We start from the raw sequence: 17,896 nt of genomic DNA, 5'->3' as shown, positions 1-17,896 counted from the left end.
AGAAATAATGAACGAATCAGATACAGTTTTGGTCATTATGCAACGTAATACAAGTAAACAGATATCAAATTTTTACATTTCATGGTAATTTTACGCCGTGAATCTTTAATCAATGAATTGGTTTGATTTAACCGAATTCTGACTGTGTGTCATCTCGTATTGTTACAGATACTCTACCGGATTCTACTAGCGTAATTGTGGATAGCACAACTTCAACTTCAGCAGCATTGTCGTGGACCGCTGTTACGGCAGTCACAGGCTACATCATATCATACATCAGTCAAGATCGCTCGGATACAGGGACGTTTGTCTCAACTGGGCCCGGTACCATAGCCACCGTACCCGGTCTACAACCACAGACAACGTATACATTCTCTGTAGTAGGAACAGATGGAACTGATGTCGTAAATGTAGGAACAGCTGATGGAACAACAGGTAAGAAAGGATAAATGATGACCCCAAACCACAAAGAAAGCAAGACATGCAGTTAAATCCTATACTAAGTTGATCTTGGTATGTCATGTTACTAATTCATAATATTTGTGATAGCTCTTAACATGCCGTGTTCATCAGTAATTATTATCTCTATTTGTTAATCATGCTTTATTAAAAACATTGCTCACATTATTCCTACTTTAATGAAGCCTTGAATTAAACTCAAAGGTACTTTGATACATGTTCAAACTTGTAAATTTAATGGGGGAATACTTGCATGCCTTAAAAGTGTACAAACTACGGCAAAATGCGTTTATCAGCTCACAAGGCCGTTAACCATGGTCTGTACATGCCCATACAGGCGGTAAACATTCGACTTTGGCAATTCAAAGTTGTGTGTAATGCCGTTCAAATTCAAAACAAATTGACAAACTATACAAAACTTAAAACCTCTGTAACCTTAAAATGTGCTTTACATTTAGTTGTATTATATCGTCTGGTTATCCCTTATTCCCACCATTGCTCTAACAACTGACTGAGCACTAACGTTTACAATAAATGTACTGTTCAAAATGTCTTTTGTAGCGAAAGTGTCATTTTAAACGCAGGAATATACTGTAGTAAAATTTAGTGTCCTTGTCATGATGACATATCTTCGTTTCCGTCATATGCCTTGCTCAATGTAATAATGTCTCTGTTAAGTTATTAACAGTGGAGAAATCTTATTTTGGATACTATCTTTGTTACAAAAGTACACAGTCAACTACTTTGATACTTGTAGTATAATCACTTGTACTCTTCCTCGTGTTTCCCTGATCCTTGAAGTTAGTAAACCATTTATTTCATCGGCTTTTCGAGTTGGATGGAGACAAGATTGTGCATTTGACAAATAAGCAGATGTGGGGGATTTGTCGCAAGTAGGTATGATAAGACAAGAAGCTGAAAGGCTGTCCAAAGCGAATTTAGAGCCTTTGAATATAGGAGCAATCCCCTGTGAAAGCTAAAATGAATTACTTCAAACATGAATTATTACAGCGTAAATAATTTAAATCTATTTAACTAAATTCAGTTTGGTTTATCAAAAATACAGAATAATAGTCTATGAACTAATTGCTTAAAGTAATATCTTAAAGTATACAATCATAAGAAGTCCGAAATCACACTTTCATACAAGTATAACGTTTTGGAAACAAACCCTAATAATAATGCAAAATATAAGAAAAATCATTTGATGTATCATTATTATACAGAATTAACACAAGTATATGATAAAATAGTTAATTTCCAAAATACACAATTACGTGTGAATCAAAGACGTGATATCTATTGATTTAATGACCGATTGGTATTATTTTGGGAATCTATTACCTCAAGATAAAATCGTAAATATTAGAAAATTACCATTATGTATCAATTTAACATTATAAGATACAGATCATTTAAATCACAGGAGCAGGACATATCAATTTTACAACAATTGCATTGTTAAATAATAATAATAATAATAATTCTTAAACATATATAGAAACAAGGGGTATTATGTAATAAAAATGGTAATAGATGGCACTATGACTGGGCATTAATCAGTTTGAAAAGAGTGGGACACTTGATTCTTTATATCATTAAGTTCTTGGGGAATAAGACTTTAACCTTAAAATAATTTTACACTGAGACTAGCAAATTATGTTGTTGATCCGTAATCATTAGACTAGCTCCTAACTTGACACAAGGTGATTTTGACACAACGTTTAAAACTTCTGGTGCTCAGCAATCAATTGGAGAAAAGGTATGCTAAGGACAGAAACTTTACCGTAAAATGAGTTTCCAAAACTACAGGTGATATACCCCAATATAAAAGATGCTACCAAATCTAGACTTAGATTAACTTTGTTTGACTTTATGGCAATTAGATGTTATACCTACTTTTGCATGTCATTTTGTAAACATAACACTGATGACTATTTATAAACATAGAAATTTGAGCATATGTATCATTGCTTTAACATTTGTAAATGATTTATCCAGGCCCTAGATAGAAGCATGATTAAAAGTACATATGCAGTGCATTAGGTTTGTAATACATTGCTTTATAGATTCTTTTTCATTAAAAAAACGACATTTAAATGAATTATGAAATAATGATACCATTGACTCTGATCAAGTGTAGCATTATTTTAATGTATTGACAGCTTTACAGACGGGTGTACTAGTTGACTCAGTTACGGAGAACACCATCACGCTGTCCTGGACGAATGTAGATGGTAGTTTTTTCTACCAGATCTTTTATAGGCCTACTGGTTCAGCTGAGGCAGAACATATGGTGACTTCTAATGCTGGTACTACAGTAACAACGCTTACGGGACTAACACCGTCAACAATGTACGATCTTAGAGTGGTATCAGTCGCGGCTACTCAACTTCCACTCGGTAACACACAAGCAACAACAGGTTAGTGTTCTGTAGCCGCTAAGAACACAAAAAGTCTTCAGTATCAGTAAGGCTGACGGTTAATGACTTTTTGTTTTGTTTTGTGTATTTGTATGTGGTTAAATACTTAAATAGATGATAGCTAGGCCTCGCAGCAATTGCCTGTTGCACACAGGTGAGATTTGCTGACATATGAACACATACACACATACATCTACCCACCTCCCAAAAGGCACCTACACAGAAAAGAAAGCCTTTTCATTATGACCAATGCCCCTGCCTTATCAAAACCAGGTAATTTGTTCTTTTATATGCAAGACTTCTTTTGTCTGTGTTGTGTTACTTTTTATGTGGTAATAACATTCATTATCTTTTCGTCTTTTCATTCTTTGTTCCCGCTTTCAGTATACGTACGCCTTGCCTTGTTTTCCTATTCTCGTTCTCTCTTCTCTATGAACATGGGAAAAAAGAAAACCAAAACAGCCAACAGATGAAATGCTATATTGAGACAAAGACGCATGCCAGAGATAGATAAAGACATGACAGTAGTCTCCACTTTTTATTACAGACCTCTTGTCAGTAGTGAACCTGGACAGCATAACATCAGACACGGCGACATTGTCTTACACCGCTATACCAGGAGCTTTTCTCTACACAATTACATATTCAGATGGCTTGACTACAACTACTGCACAGTCTCTTACTAATTCGGTCATTATCCCTAACCTTAACCCTGGCACCACATATCAATTCTCGGTGACGAGTTCATCCATCAACGGACAGCTAGATCTCGGTTCTGTATCGGGAATAACAGGTATATTTTTGTTTGATTTCTCTCATAGAGTTCTTTCTTTTATTTGTTTTATTTTATTAGAAATGTTGCATTGGTACTATGTGTAATAGATAAACAAACACAAAATAACATACTTTGTGATCTGGTTTATATTAACAAATAATTACGATTAGATGAAAGTCTTCTGGATATGTGTTTTATTAGAGTGTTCAGGCAAGACATGGCTTTAAATTCAGACAGCAAATATTCTGAATCCAACGAATACAGTGAATGCATATATATATATATATATATATAATAAAAAGAATTAAGTAAAGTTTGAATCTGATAAGGATGAACAATTTGAACACTCTTGAATGCTAAATCAAGATAAATTGTTCTTCCAGGGTTGAGGGAGTTTCACCTTACATGTAAATGTCTTTCTGAGGGATTTTAACCGAGATAAATTAGGTCTACCTTTATGACAATCTTTAAGGCCTCATGAAAAGAATCAATCTGTTTTCAACTTTAACAGATTCAGATTCAAGACTGTTACAGATAATAGCAAATACACATCAACAACAAAAAGACATACAGTATGAAGAACTTTATATATAAAGATTTAATAGTTTTGAGTTTAAGAGCATACAACTGTAATCTTCTCACTCATATGATATTTCTGATTTACTTGTGAAATGATGATAAGAGCTTTATAAGTTTTGACACTCACCTAAACTTTGAAAGATAATTAAAACTTGGTGCAACCTCCCTGAGGTGATAACGTGAAGAAGAAAAAAAAACCCTCACCCCTTTTCATCCTGTAAGTGGCCATGCCCCACCCCATGTAACCCCTAATAGATGTCCTTCGTAACAGATAACGGGAACTATCGTCCTCTATAGGGGCATGAACTTCAGGTGAAAGGACAAACTAAGAGAAAATAATTTCAGATTTGAATTTACCATCAGTTTTAGGATCTATGAAATTGGAAAGAACATAAATAATAAACAGAGTGTCATAAATAAAGATTCACGTTGGTCATTACTAGTTTTTTGTTTTTGTTGCCAACATCATTGAAGTATTCTGACAAAACAGCTTTTTAACAATGACATGTGGGGCCGCACATACAGTCGGTTCGTCCAGACAAAATGTGTACATCTGGTTCCCCTGTATCTTCAAATCTCAGAATGATTGTGTTGCTTTCTTTGAAATATATATTACAGGTTTTAAACTAGCTTTGACTCTTACCTTGGGAAAATTTGTTTAATTAGTTTTCTTATTAAAGAAAGCAAACAATTCGAAAAAAAAGGGGGGGGGGGACTTAAAACTGCCTAATATTGATATTGTGGTGAGAAGAAGATTCACTGTTTGATTAAAGAAAGCAAACAATTCCTAAAAAAAAAAAAAAAAAGGGGGGGGGGGGGACTTACAACTGCCTAATATTGATATTGTGGTGAAAAGAAGATTCAGTGTTTGATAAATTGATTTTTTTTTTTTTTTTTTTAATATCTTACTTAATGACGACTTCAACAATATAACAAAATAAGTTATTTAAATTTTGTTCTATGGCAAAAGTGAAAATTTAAACTTAGCTTTTTGAAAACGCTATATTAGCAGCTCGTCACTATGGCTACTCTAATAGCACGTCACTACCCAGAAACACAGTCTGTAAAATCATACTGTTTAGTTTTATATACTGCTGCATATATATATGTTGCATTCAGTGAATTTTGAATGTTTGACCTAAAGGTTTACCTATGTATGGAAATGCTGGTAAATTGTTTCGTTCAAATAAATCATACCATTCAAATTCAAAAATATTGAGGATGCTTCTTTGCCATCCTAGTTGATACAGAAACTGATTTTTCTTGTTTATTTCATGTAGAATTTTTCCATTAATTTTCATTTATCATATTATTTCTGCCTCAGATATACTGACGGATGTCAATGTTGATAGTGTATCAACAACATCGGCAACGTTATCATGGACGCCTATTCCTGGAAGCTTTTTCTACCGGGTATTCTACACTGGGCCGGATGGAGTAGAACAGTCGGCGAATCCCGTTACTGCCACCACAGACACCATTATAGGTCTTACACCTGGAACTTTGTATACCTTCCGTGTGGAAGCAACTGATGGAGGGGGACAAAGAGTACTGGGCAATGTACCAGCCACTACAGGTATTTAAATGTTTCTAAGGTTTGAACTCGTGCAGGGAAGGAAAAATGACTTTTTGGTTTCCTCTCTTCAAATTTGTTTTAATCATATGAATCATATAAGTTGCTTCAAATGAAAGAAAAGGATCCAAGCTTTACAAATATGTGTCATTTATAAAACATCGATAATTATCGGTTTCGTTTTTTTCTGAGACGCACTGTATCAGGTTTTTGCAAAACGCTAAATGATATCTGCAGGCTTTGTTTTGGGGAACACTTGGAATTCGGGTAATACTTGGTAAGCAATCCCCAAACCCAACATCCCAATCAATACTTTACTTGGACAATAGCACTTTTGATTGCCAGCCTATACATGTATAATACGGATCACTAGGGGGGGGGGGGGGAAAGAAAAAACCCAACACCCCCCAAACTCTTAAAGGGGAAGGCTGTAAGTTTTCATCTGTGAAACACATATTGGCAACACTGACATATCTGACAATGTCCTCCCCAATTAGCTCAGTACAGAAAATGTCAAAAACTTTCATTTTCATAGTTTTTGATGAGGATAGGCATAAATGGCCTCATACAGGTGTTGTATTGAAACATATTTGCCATCATTATATCTTGGGTGCATGTATGATCGAAACTTTCTTTAGGGAAAATAGCAGCTATCTGATTTGTTATAGTACAGAATAAATGGGAGGGTACCTCACAAGATACGTCATACAGTTGCCAATATTTGTTTGATTGATCGCAACTTCAAACATTCATAACTTCCTTATTTTTCAGTTGCAGTGGATTGTATGATTGCTCCAACTATTGCTCCAACTTTTACTGACCGGCTCCTCTCCTACTTTGGTTCTCTTAAAACCAACTTGATATCAGGGTTGATGTTTCCCTTATGTCCTTCAAAGAGATATATACCCCTATACTGAATTAGAAGTAAATTTATTGATAATTCCCTGTGAGGCCTTCAAACATACACACAGTGTATTAGCCATTTTAGAGCAGTAATAACATCTTATAGAAGCTTCATTTATAGTTGTATGAATGAGTTTATTGATGAGTTTATAGATGAATTTATTGATGACATCGATTTAAGCCACTGCTTAAAAGAAAACATGGTGGTTTAAAATGTGATGATAAATTTTGCAGTTTAAAGAGAAGAATTTATTTCATGCCAACCTTGTCTGTATATTCCAATCGGTATTGACACATATCTGTAATTATCATGTCATTGAATTGCAATAAACCAGAAAAGGATGTTACGTTTAGCAGATATAATATTCCTCTGGATAAGGTTGAGTTCCGGTAAAGGTGAAAGTAATTTATAAGCTATCCTATTCTTAAAAGATGGGAAATGTAAGCAACAAACTAACATACCATGTGTTGTAGTCCCATACGCATATAATATCTGTGTGCAGTGCATTTGACCTTCGATAAGACTGAGTCAATTCTTCTATCATTTGGATGATTCCGAAACCTCAAAGAGTACATTAATGCTTAGTTGATACGTTATAAACTGTTTTCAAATGCTTCCATGTAGTTTCTTCCACGTTGCAATCAAATGATGAATACTCAACAATACCTTCGGATTTGTTATAGATGCTCTTCAGACTGAGGTACAAGTGGATTCGGTTACGCAAAACACGGCAGCCATCTCGTGGACATCTGTCCCTGGCAGCGTTTTGTATCGGATTTTTTACACTGGACCAGATGGAGTAGAGCAGCAGGCTACATCAACAAACCCTGCAACCACCCTTACCGGACTTACTCCTGCATCTCAGTATGCCATCAGAGTGCAGTCAATTTCCAGCACTGGACAACAATTAGACGTGGGCACTACTACAGCTACTACAGGTATATGCATGGACTGGGGGAGGGGCGCGGGACGTATAACCGTAATATTTATAGTTTTAAGCACATACATTTATATAATACAGTAAACTATTCCATATTTAACGAAGAACTAAAGGTGTTTACCCCGCTCATCATCCCTACTCCCATTCACCTATACCGGCACCCCCATCCCCATCCCCACCACCCTATGAGTAAGAAAAATCTAGCCTTTGACCTAGCGGCTTCGATTTTTGACCTAAATCGCTCGACGACGAACGCTCGATTAGGTCGGTGCCCGGACGGTGACCGCCCGGGCACCGAGCATACTTTGGACGGTGAATGAAAGTGAGCAGGCGCCGTCCGAATTTTAGCTCCGCGCTAAAACTTCAGCAACGACCGAGCGATTCCCTAAAAACAAGCGGTGCCCGGGCGGCCGCCGCTCGGTACCTGGGCGAAATTGGCTCAATACTCGCCGCCCGGCCGCCGAGCAGGCTACTTTTAGGTGATGTGACCCATATGGCTCCGTTTAGTCTCATTTCACGACGCCCCCTATCGTCAGAGCATGGTCAGCGTCAGCAGCCTAACATGTTAGCCTATGGACGTTTTTTAAAAAAATCGTTAAAAATTCATTTTTTGTTTAAACGAAAAGCACATCCACCCGACGTACGTTATCACTAGCTCTTTCATTTGAGCCCTCATGTCTCATTGACTTTTGAAAGTTCACCCACCGTAATTTTTCAAAATAGGTTGCAAGCTCGTCATTGCCTATTGCCTATGAATATTCATGAACGGTCAGACAATACAGCCTTTTAGTACGTAACGTATAGTGAATGGGAATGGGCGATGATCCGTTCAGGAGGTAGAGGTCAGTGGTTTGTGCTGGCAATGTTCACGCGAGCGAAAATGAGACAATCGGAGCAATATGATAGCTTTATGTAACCCCTGTAGAGCTCCTGCAATAATAGATGAAAGGAACTATCTTCCTCTGTAGGTGTGATAACTTCAGGCAAAAGAACAAATGAAGTGAAAAGAATTTTAGGATAAGAAGAACATAAATAATTAACAGAACATCTTGAAAATAGTTTCACGTTGGTTATTAAATTCAAACATCAAGGCTCAAAAAGTTTGTTTTTCTTTTCCTGCAGCATTTAAATATTCTGACAAAATATATTTTGAACAATTATATGAAGCGTCTAACGTAAAGGCGGGAGGGACTTACACACAGTGTTTATGTCAGACTCCCCTGTATCTTCAAAACACCATGTTTTTCATGGCCGTTGAGATGCCAGAGATAGATAGAGACATGACAGTAGTCTTTACTTTTTATTTCAGACCTCCTGTCACAAGTGACCCTGGACAGCATAACATCATACACGGCGACATTGTCTTACACCGCTATACCAGGTGCTTTTTCCTACACAATTACATATTCTGATGGCACGACTACGAACACTGCCCAGTCTTTTACAACTTCGGCTGTTATCCCAAATCTTAACCCTGGCACCGTATATCAATTCTTGGTAAGGAGTTCATCCATCAACGGGCAGCGGGATGTCGGTTCTGTATCTGGAACAACAGGTATATTGTTATTTTTCTATCATCGAGTTCTTTCTTTTCTTTGTTTCCTTTGTTAGAAATGTTTCTTTGGTACTATGTGTGCCAGATAAACAATCACAACATAGAATGCTTTGTGATCTAGTTTCTAAATAAAGTTATTAAGATCAAGTGAAAGTCTTTTGGGTATGTGTTTTATTAGATTGTTCATATTAGGCAAGAGGTGGATATAAATTCAGACAACAAATAATTTGAATCCAAAGAAAACTGAGTGAATTTATTGAAATGTTTTAAAGAATTAAGTTGTTTTTTTATACCTGAGTTTGGAGAATATATTCAAAATTTGGCAGGAAAGATGTAAAATGTTTTAGAACAAATCCCACGCACATAATATATCTGTGTGGATTGCATTTGTCCTTCGACAAGACTGATTCAGTTTCTTCTCATTTGGATGATTCCGAAACTTCAAAGAGTACATTAATGCTAAGTTGATACGTTATCAACGGTTGTCTAATGCTTCCATGCAGTTTCTTCCACGTTGCAATCACGTGATAAATACTGAACATACCTTTGAATTTGCTGTCATATATAGATGCACTTCAGACAGAGGTACGTGTGGATTCGGTCACCGAAAACACGGCAGTCATCTCGTGGACACCTGTTCCTGGCAGTGTCATTTATCAGATATTCTACACTGGACCAGATGGAGTAGAACGGTCGGTATCCTCAATAGACCCTACAACCACACTTACCGGACTTACTGCTGGAACTCAGTATGCCATCAGAGTGCGGTCAACTTCTAACACCGGACAACAATTAGAAGTGGGCACTACTACAGCTACTACAGGTATATGAAAGGTTAGGGGTGGGGTGGTATAACCCTAGGATTTATAGTTTTTAAGTATGTATACATGTCGTGGCCGAGTGGTTTAAGGCGCTTGACTGGAGATGCGAAGGTCGAGGGTTCGAATCCCGACAGGTGCAAACATACATGTACAACCGGCCATTTTGTAATTTGTGGTGAGAAGAAGATTTACTGTTCGATAAATTCATTAATTTCATATTCACATGTTATATCATACTTAATGAAATCTTATTATTCTTTTTTTTTCTATGGCAAAAACTTGAATTTGAAACTGGGATTTCTTTAAATGCTAAATTAGCCACTGGTTTCTATGGCTATCCCAATAGCTTGTATATACCCATAAACACAGTCTACAAAAGTATGTTGTTTAGTTTCATATACTGTTCAGTTTCATATAATGCAATGTTTTAGCTGTTTTAGCTGACACCCTATATGTTGCATTCAGTCAATTAAAAGATTTTGACCTAACGGTTTACGTGTTTGTGGAATTACGAAATATTAAGGATGCGTCTTTGCCATCCTCCTTGATACTAAAACTGATTTTTCTTGTTATTGCAAGTAGCATTTTCCTGTAAATTTTCATCCGTGGTATTATTTCTGCCTCAGATCTACAGACAAATGTCAATGTCGATAGTGTATCAACAACATCAGCAACATTGTCATGGACGCCTGTTCCTGGAAGCTTTTTCTACCGGGTATTCTACACTGGGCCGGATGGAGTAGAACAGCAGGGGAATCCCGTTACTGCCCCCACAGACACCATTACAGGTCTTACACCTGGAACGTTGTATAACTTCCGTGTGGAAGCAACTGATGGAGGGGGACAAAGAATATTGGGCAGTGTACCAGCCACTACAGGTATGTAATGTGTATAATATTTGAACTCATGCCGAATAGGCAAACAACACTAATGAGCAAATGAATCGTAAGACTTTCCGACTATTAAATTAAATGAAAAGGAAATATACATGTCACAAAAGAAAATGAAACTTACAAATGAATATTGTGGATGTATATGCATTACATCGCTATACATGGTAGCATATTTGTATGACTTCTCAACGAAGTAGCCGGAGGCATGATGTTTTCGGGTTGTCCGTCCGCCCGACCGTGCGTAAGTACGTCCTGTTCCCGTGATCGCGTTATTTCAAGAACCAAATGATAGATTCCCGCCAATTTAAAGCCATATATGTATCTCGCAAAGCCAATGAACTGATTAGATTGTGGAATCACAAGGTAAAATATAAAGTAAATAATCATGAACGATACAGAGTGTCCCAGAAAAAACGAAACCGAGAATTATCGATGTTTTTATCATAACTTAATCACAATTATAGTTAATAAATGACACATATTTGTAAAGCTTAGATCATCCTTTTCATTTGATGCCACTCATATGATGCATATTTCATGCATGCGTGATCAAAAACAATTTGAAGAGAGGGTACCAACAATTCATTTGGTGGACAGGTATCTGAATCCAAAAAGAAAATCATATTTTTATAAAGTTCATTTTCTGCTCTTTCATTTGACACCTCAATCAAAAAAAATGAGCCAGGAATAACAAAGTTCTGTTTGTTTAAATTAATGCTTGCATTTCCATAATTTGAATACACGAATTTTTGATACCCTCTCTTCAAATTGTTTTAAATCACTCATGCGTGAAATTTGATCATAGGAGTTGCATAAAATCTAAGCTTTACAAATATGTGTCATTTATTAATCATAGTTGTGATTAAGTTATGATAAAAAAGCGATAATCCCCAGTTACATTTTTTCCGGGATACACTGTATATTTATGACTAATGATTTATATAAAGAAGGATATATATATATATATATATATATATATAAACAGAGAGAGGAAGGTCATGATTGTTTACTCATTATTTGATTTAAAAAAAAAGGACCTGCCCCATATTTTCGATGAAAAAGTATCAATTCATCATGGGTATATTTATATTATTGTTTACAAATCACAGCAACCAAGTAAATCTCAATAACCTCTTAAGACCCCTTATCTAACAAATTCATAATATTCTAAACATCTTTTTTTCAATATATATATATCGATCAATTTGATTAATTCAAAAATTGCCATTTTCGCTTATGATATTATCATACTATATGGAAACAAATATTAAATAAAGAATACATCAATTAACTGTGACTTGACCAACGACATTTCAAGTTTTAATTAAAAAAAAACGCTGTATGAGATTTGGAGAAACACAGTCTATAAAACTATACTGACTAGTTTTATATACTGCAATGTTTTAGCTGTTAAATGACACCTATATGTTGCATTCAGTCAACTAAGAGATTTAGACCTAAAGGTTTACGTATTTGTGGAATTGCTCGGTAAATTATTTTGTGCAACTGAATCTGAAAAAAATAATTTTACTTTTTCGTCAAAGCTTGTGACAGGTCCTATATCTTATCAAATAATGTTCGAATAATCAGGACCAACATTTTTACACTGTCGCTCATAAAGTTGGAATATTTTTGTTTTACCCCAAATTATGGGAATATTTATGAAAAAATAAAAAAAATAATAGATCTAGATAAAAGTATACATTCTCTGATTTTATTGAATGACAATTTGACAATGTGTGTTTTGCGTTACTGCTAAAGCATGTGTATGCTATTATACTTATTAACTAGGGGACCTACGCCCTTAAGTCATAAATGACAGTAATGAGGATTAATGCCCCACAAAAGGGCACTAATATAGCACATCGACACGGTTTTGATCCTGGGGCCTCACAGTAACGGGGCCATTGCTTTGTCACTGAACCATGACTGTACGCAGCGGGGGCTGGGGTAGGGGGCAGTTTTCATAAATAAACAAAAATAAAGAAAATGCAATACATTTTCAACAATTTAATGCATTTTACCCAGGTTTCCAACATAACAAAATCCTCTGTGTGTCCATGCTTTGAGCCATAATGCATGGCCGTCCAGAGGATTTTTTTCATGTTGGGGGTTATTTATGGAAACTGTCCCCTACCCTAGCCCCCGCTGCGTACAGTCATGGTTCAGGGACAAAGCAATGGCCTCGTAACTGTGAGGCCCCAGGATCAAAACCGTGTCGATGCGCTATATAAGGGCCCTTTTGTGGGGGCATTAATCCTCATTACTGTCATTTATGACTTAAGGGCGTAGGTCCCCTAGTTGATAAGCATAATAGCATACACATGCTTCAGCAGTCACGCAAAACACACATTGTCAAATTGTCATTCAATAAAATCAGAGAATGTATACTTTTATCTAGATCTATTATTTTTTTATTTTTTCATAAATATTCCCATAATTTGGTGTAAAACAAAAATATTCCAACTTTATGAGCGACAGTGTAAAAATATTGGTCCTGATTATTCGAACATTATTTGATAAGATATAGGACCTGTCACAAGCTTTGACGAAAAAGTAACAATTCATGATGGGAATATATAATAATAATTTTAAACAATATATTACATAGGTCATTGAAATCAAAGCATTAAGGCTTGGAAAGGTTTATTACCTTTTTTCTTTTCCAACAGGATCATGGGTGTCGATCCCGGGGGGGGGGGGGATGGGGAGATATATCCCCCCAATATTTTAGGTGCGGGGGATGGCCTGTACAATCATCCCCCCCCCCAATAATTCACCATCAAAAAAAAAAAAAAATGAAGAGAAAAATTAATGATGATAGCCCGATGAGAGTAGTTAATATACACATTTTGCTATCTCATTTTCATAATACACACATATATACGAAGTAAATAAGACAACCGTATATGAGACAAGAATAAATTGAATTCCCGCTCATACGGCTTCATCAGGAATTGATGAATTTATTCAATTTGTTCAATCAACAGCATCATAGAAATGCAGTGCGCCAAATTCAAAGACGCAGCGTCAAAAAGCAACGAGCTAAATGTTAAGCGCGAAGCGCAAAAGTAACAATCTGCAATGCACATCAGACAATCCTGGACAGTGTAAACGTAGATGAACTCTGTGACGATTTCGTGATGAGATCGGAGACTAGGAGAAAGATTTTCGGACATTAGTATGACTTATAACAAGTTCACTAGTTGTTATGTTGTTTCCGTTCACCCTTTTTAAAATTCACGTCATTGTATCTTTATTTTTATTTTTTCACTCATTTTATTTCCTGATATTTCCTAAAACACTTTTTCATTTTTGGAGAAAGATTATTATGTCACAACTTATTTGTGACACAACTTATTTTCAGTGGGGAAACTAAATTCAGGCAAGGATTAATATGGAGAACAGTACAACGAATCGTCTTCTTTCTCTAATAATTTAGTGAAAAGGGTAAAGCTTATAGGGGGGGGGGGCAACTGAATTCAGACGTGCATGGATTAAGAGTAATAATCAAATGAAACGTCAAAGTACACGATACAACTAATCGTCTTCTTTTACTAATAATTTAATGAACCGTGAAAGCTTCCGCGCTACGCGCGGAATGGGCGAAATGAATACAGACAAGGATTAAGAGTAATAATTTATAAAACGTTAAAGCTAGGAAGTGGGAAACTGAATTCATGGAGGACACGATACTACGAATCGTCTTCTTTCTCTAATAATGTATTTAAAGGTGAAAGCTTCCGCGCTTCGCGCAGGAATGGGCGAAAATGAATTCAGACAAGGATTAAGAGTCGAGAATGGTACATAGAATCGTCTTCTTTCTTTAATAATCTAATGAAACGTCAGAGCTTCCGCGCTACGCGCGGGGAAGGGGAAATTGATTAAAACATTAAGGATTAAGAGTCGAGAATGGAACATCGAATAGTCTTCTTTCTTTAATAATCTAATGAAACGTTGATTCAAGCAAGGATTAAGAGCTGAGAATGGTACATCGAATCGTCTTCTTTCTTTAATAATCTATTGAAACGTCAAAGCTTCCGCGCTACGCGCGGAGGAAGGGGAACTTGATTTAAACAAGGATTAAGAGTCGAGAACGGCCCAACGAATCGTCTTCTTTCTCTAATAATTTAGTGAAACGTCAGAGCTTCCGCGCTTCGCGTGCTCACTACCGCCCCCCTAAAATATAATCCTGGCTACATCTTGGGAGGGGTGCAACTTGCCACACGCTTCTACCTCTTGGCTGCTTTGATCCATTGCCGAAAATATTTTGGCACCTATCATCCCCCCCCCCAACCACGGATACAAATCGACACCCTTGAACAGGATTTAAATATTTTGACAAAACAAGATTTTAATCGATTACATGTAGCATCTGACGTACATACGGTTGTGACGTACACATCATGTTTTTGTCTGTGCCCCCTGTATCTTCAAATCTCTAGTGGGTTGTGTGCCACCTTTTGGAGTAGATATGAAACTAGCTTTGCATCTTATTTTGGAGTTTGAAAAGAGGTCGGACGTACATGTCCAACGTAACTGCCTATATTTTATAATCTGTAGTTCAGGAGAAGATTTATCGTTTGATAAATCGATTATTTTTATTTTTTATATCTTACCTAATGACAACTTCAACAATAGAAAAACTAATTTATTGTATTTTCTTTTAATGGAATTGACCCGTAAATTATTTTGTGCAACTTAATCTGAAAAATAAATTTTGCGAAATATTAAGGATGATTCTTTGCCACCCTCCTAGATACTAAAACTGATTTTTCTGGTTTGTTTAAAGTAGCATATTCCTATCAATTTTCATCCATGGAATAATTTCTGCCGCAGATCTACAGACAAATGTCAATGTTGATAGTGTATCAACAACATCGGCAACGTTATCATGGACGCCAATTCCTGGAAGCTTTTTCTACCGGATATTCTACACTGGGCCGGATGGAGTAGAACAGTCGGGGAATCCCACTACCGACCCCACAACAACCATTACAGGTCTTACTCCTGGAACTACTTATAACTTCCGCGTGGAATCAACTGATGCAGCGGGGCAAAGAATATTGGGAAATGTACCAGCCACGACAGGTATGTAATGTTTGTAAGATTTGAACTCATGCAGAACAGGAAGAGAAAATATTGAGAATAGTGAATTATTTGAATTATTAAAAAAGGACTGCCGACTGTGCAATGAAATGAAAATGCAATATAAATTTACAAAGAAAGAAATGAAAGTGAAACCGTTCCACAAAATAATATTGTGGATGTATTCGCATTAAATCGCCAATGAATTGTATGATTGTATGAGATGAATGAATCATTTGAATTATTATTTTAAAAATGCCCATAATTCAATGAAATGAAAACAATTATTCATATAGTTTTAAGAATATACGTTTATATCATACAGTAAATCGTTCTACATGTTAACAGATAATTCTTCCCCTTCCCACCCCCATTCACTCATCCTCCATCTCGTATATAAGTAACAAAATTCAATGAAACTTGCATTTGGTTTAGTTGGTTGGTTTAATGGTCTATTTTGCAAGTATACACAGATAGCATGTGCCTGGAAGTAAGCCACATGTGATCCTATGGACTTAATAGGACTAATGTCCAGAGAGCAGTATCAAATCAACTTGGTCCTCCTACTCATGAACTAACTCTTGGGTCCGGGGAGAAAATTGAATGAATGAATGATATGCTGATATACTGAAGCATAAAGGATCATGTAATTCCAACAAGGTCTATCAGTCGATTTTGACATGTCAAGGAAAAAAAGATGAATAGAGTCTGGGGAACAAAATAGCGAACTATCTCAATAGGAAGCTGTCTGACAACTGAAAGCAACCTCATGCCTAGTTCTTTAAACAAATTAAGGATATTGATAATGGATTTAATTGAATAGAATCTAATGAAAATGAATAAAATCAAGTAGAAGAGCTGTTAATATGGGCTTGATTTCTCAGGGATTTTTCTTTTTTTGAAAATTGCCGTAATGAACAGAGGGTACAAATACATATGCAGTATTTACCTAATTATTGTTTTCTGGTTTCAATTTTTTTTTTGGAGGAGATGTATTCCTTTAAAGTTATTAAACAAGACTTTCCAACTATTAAATAAAATGAAAATGAAAAATGTGTCAAAAGTGAGAAAAGGAAAGTGAAACCGTTCAACAAAAGAATAGTGTGGATGTATTTGCAGTACATCGCCAATCGATTGTAAAATGCTTACCATAATTGATTCGTGATGTCAGTGTTCTGGGTTTGAAAATAGGTGGGAAATGACAGCAAGCCAGCACCTGTGTATTAGATAAGTTTTTATTTTTCATATTTGTATGTAAATATATATTCTGAAACCTAACAAGAATGCTAAGGTGCTGCATAATAAACCTTTCCAGATGCCTCCAGGCAGTTTCTTCCACGATACATTCGCTTGACAAATACTCAACAATACCTTGAACATTCTGTGTCATATAGAACCTCTTCAGACTGAGGTACGTGTGGATTCGGTCACCGAAAATACGGCAGTCATCTCGTGGACATCTGTCCCTGGCAGTGTAATCTATCAGATTTTCTACACCGGGACAGATGGAATACAACGGGTGGTTTCCACAACTGATCCTACAACCACACTTACGGGACTTACTCCTGGATCTCACTATGACATCAGAGTGCAGACGACTTCTAGCACTGGTCAACAGTCAGACGTGGGCACTACTACAACTACTACAGGTATGAGCATGGGCATGGTTAGGAGGATGTGAGTTGGGTGGTATAACCCTATGATTGATTGTTTAAAGAATATACATGTATATTATGCAGTAAATTTAAATATCTTTAACTTAATGACAACTACAATGATATTTGATTCAATTTTAATTTCATATAAATGTTATTTGTTTTAGTTTTGAATACATACTAAAATCAGTACCGCATACATTTAAAGGAGAAATAAACCCAAATAATAAC

General features: G+C 36.1%; 1 protein-coding gene across 1 annotated transcript in view; it reads left to right on the top strand.

The window, feature by feature from the left end:
- LOC592568 (tenascin-N-like) overlaps positions 1-17,691 on the top strand; it is a 31,001-nt gene extending 13,310 nt beyond the window's left edge. The window contains exons 7-13 of the mRNA XM_030985085.1: positions 169-435; positions 5,561-5,812; positions 7,397-7,651; positions 8,963-9,208; positions 9,777-10,031; positions 10,656-10,907; positions 17,405-17,691. Of these exons, the coding sequence (XP_030840945.1) occupies positions 169-435; positions 5,561-5,812; positions 7,397-7,651; positions 8,963-9,208; positions 9,777-10,031; positions 10,656-10,907; positions 17,405-17,691 (1,814 nt within the window). The remainder of the gene's footprint in view (positions 1-168; positions 436-5,560; positions 5,813-7,396; positions 7,652-8,962; positions 9,209-9,776; positions 10,032-10,655; positions 10,908-17,404) is intronic.
- Positions 17,692-17,896: the final 205 nt, after the last annotated feature.

Source organism: Strongylocentrotus purpuratus, unplaced genomic scaffold (assembly GCF_000002235.5).
Source record: "Strongylocentrotus purpuratus isolate Spur 01 unplaced genomic scaffold, Spur_5.0 spur5_scaffold_14, whole genome shotgun sequence".
Taxonomy (NCBI): Eukaryota; Metazoa; Echinodermata; class Echinoidea; order Camarodonta; family Strongylocentrotidae; genus Strongylocentrotus; species Strongylocentrotus purpuratus.
The sequence above is the reverse complement of the archived record's forward strand: the minus strand, read 5'-3'. Positions and strand labels throughout refer to the sequence as shown.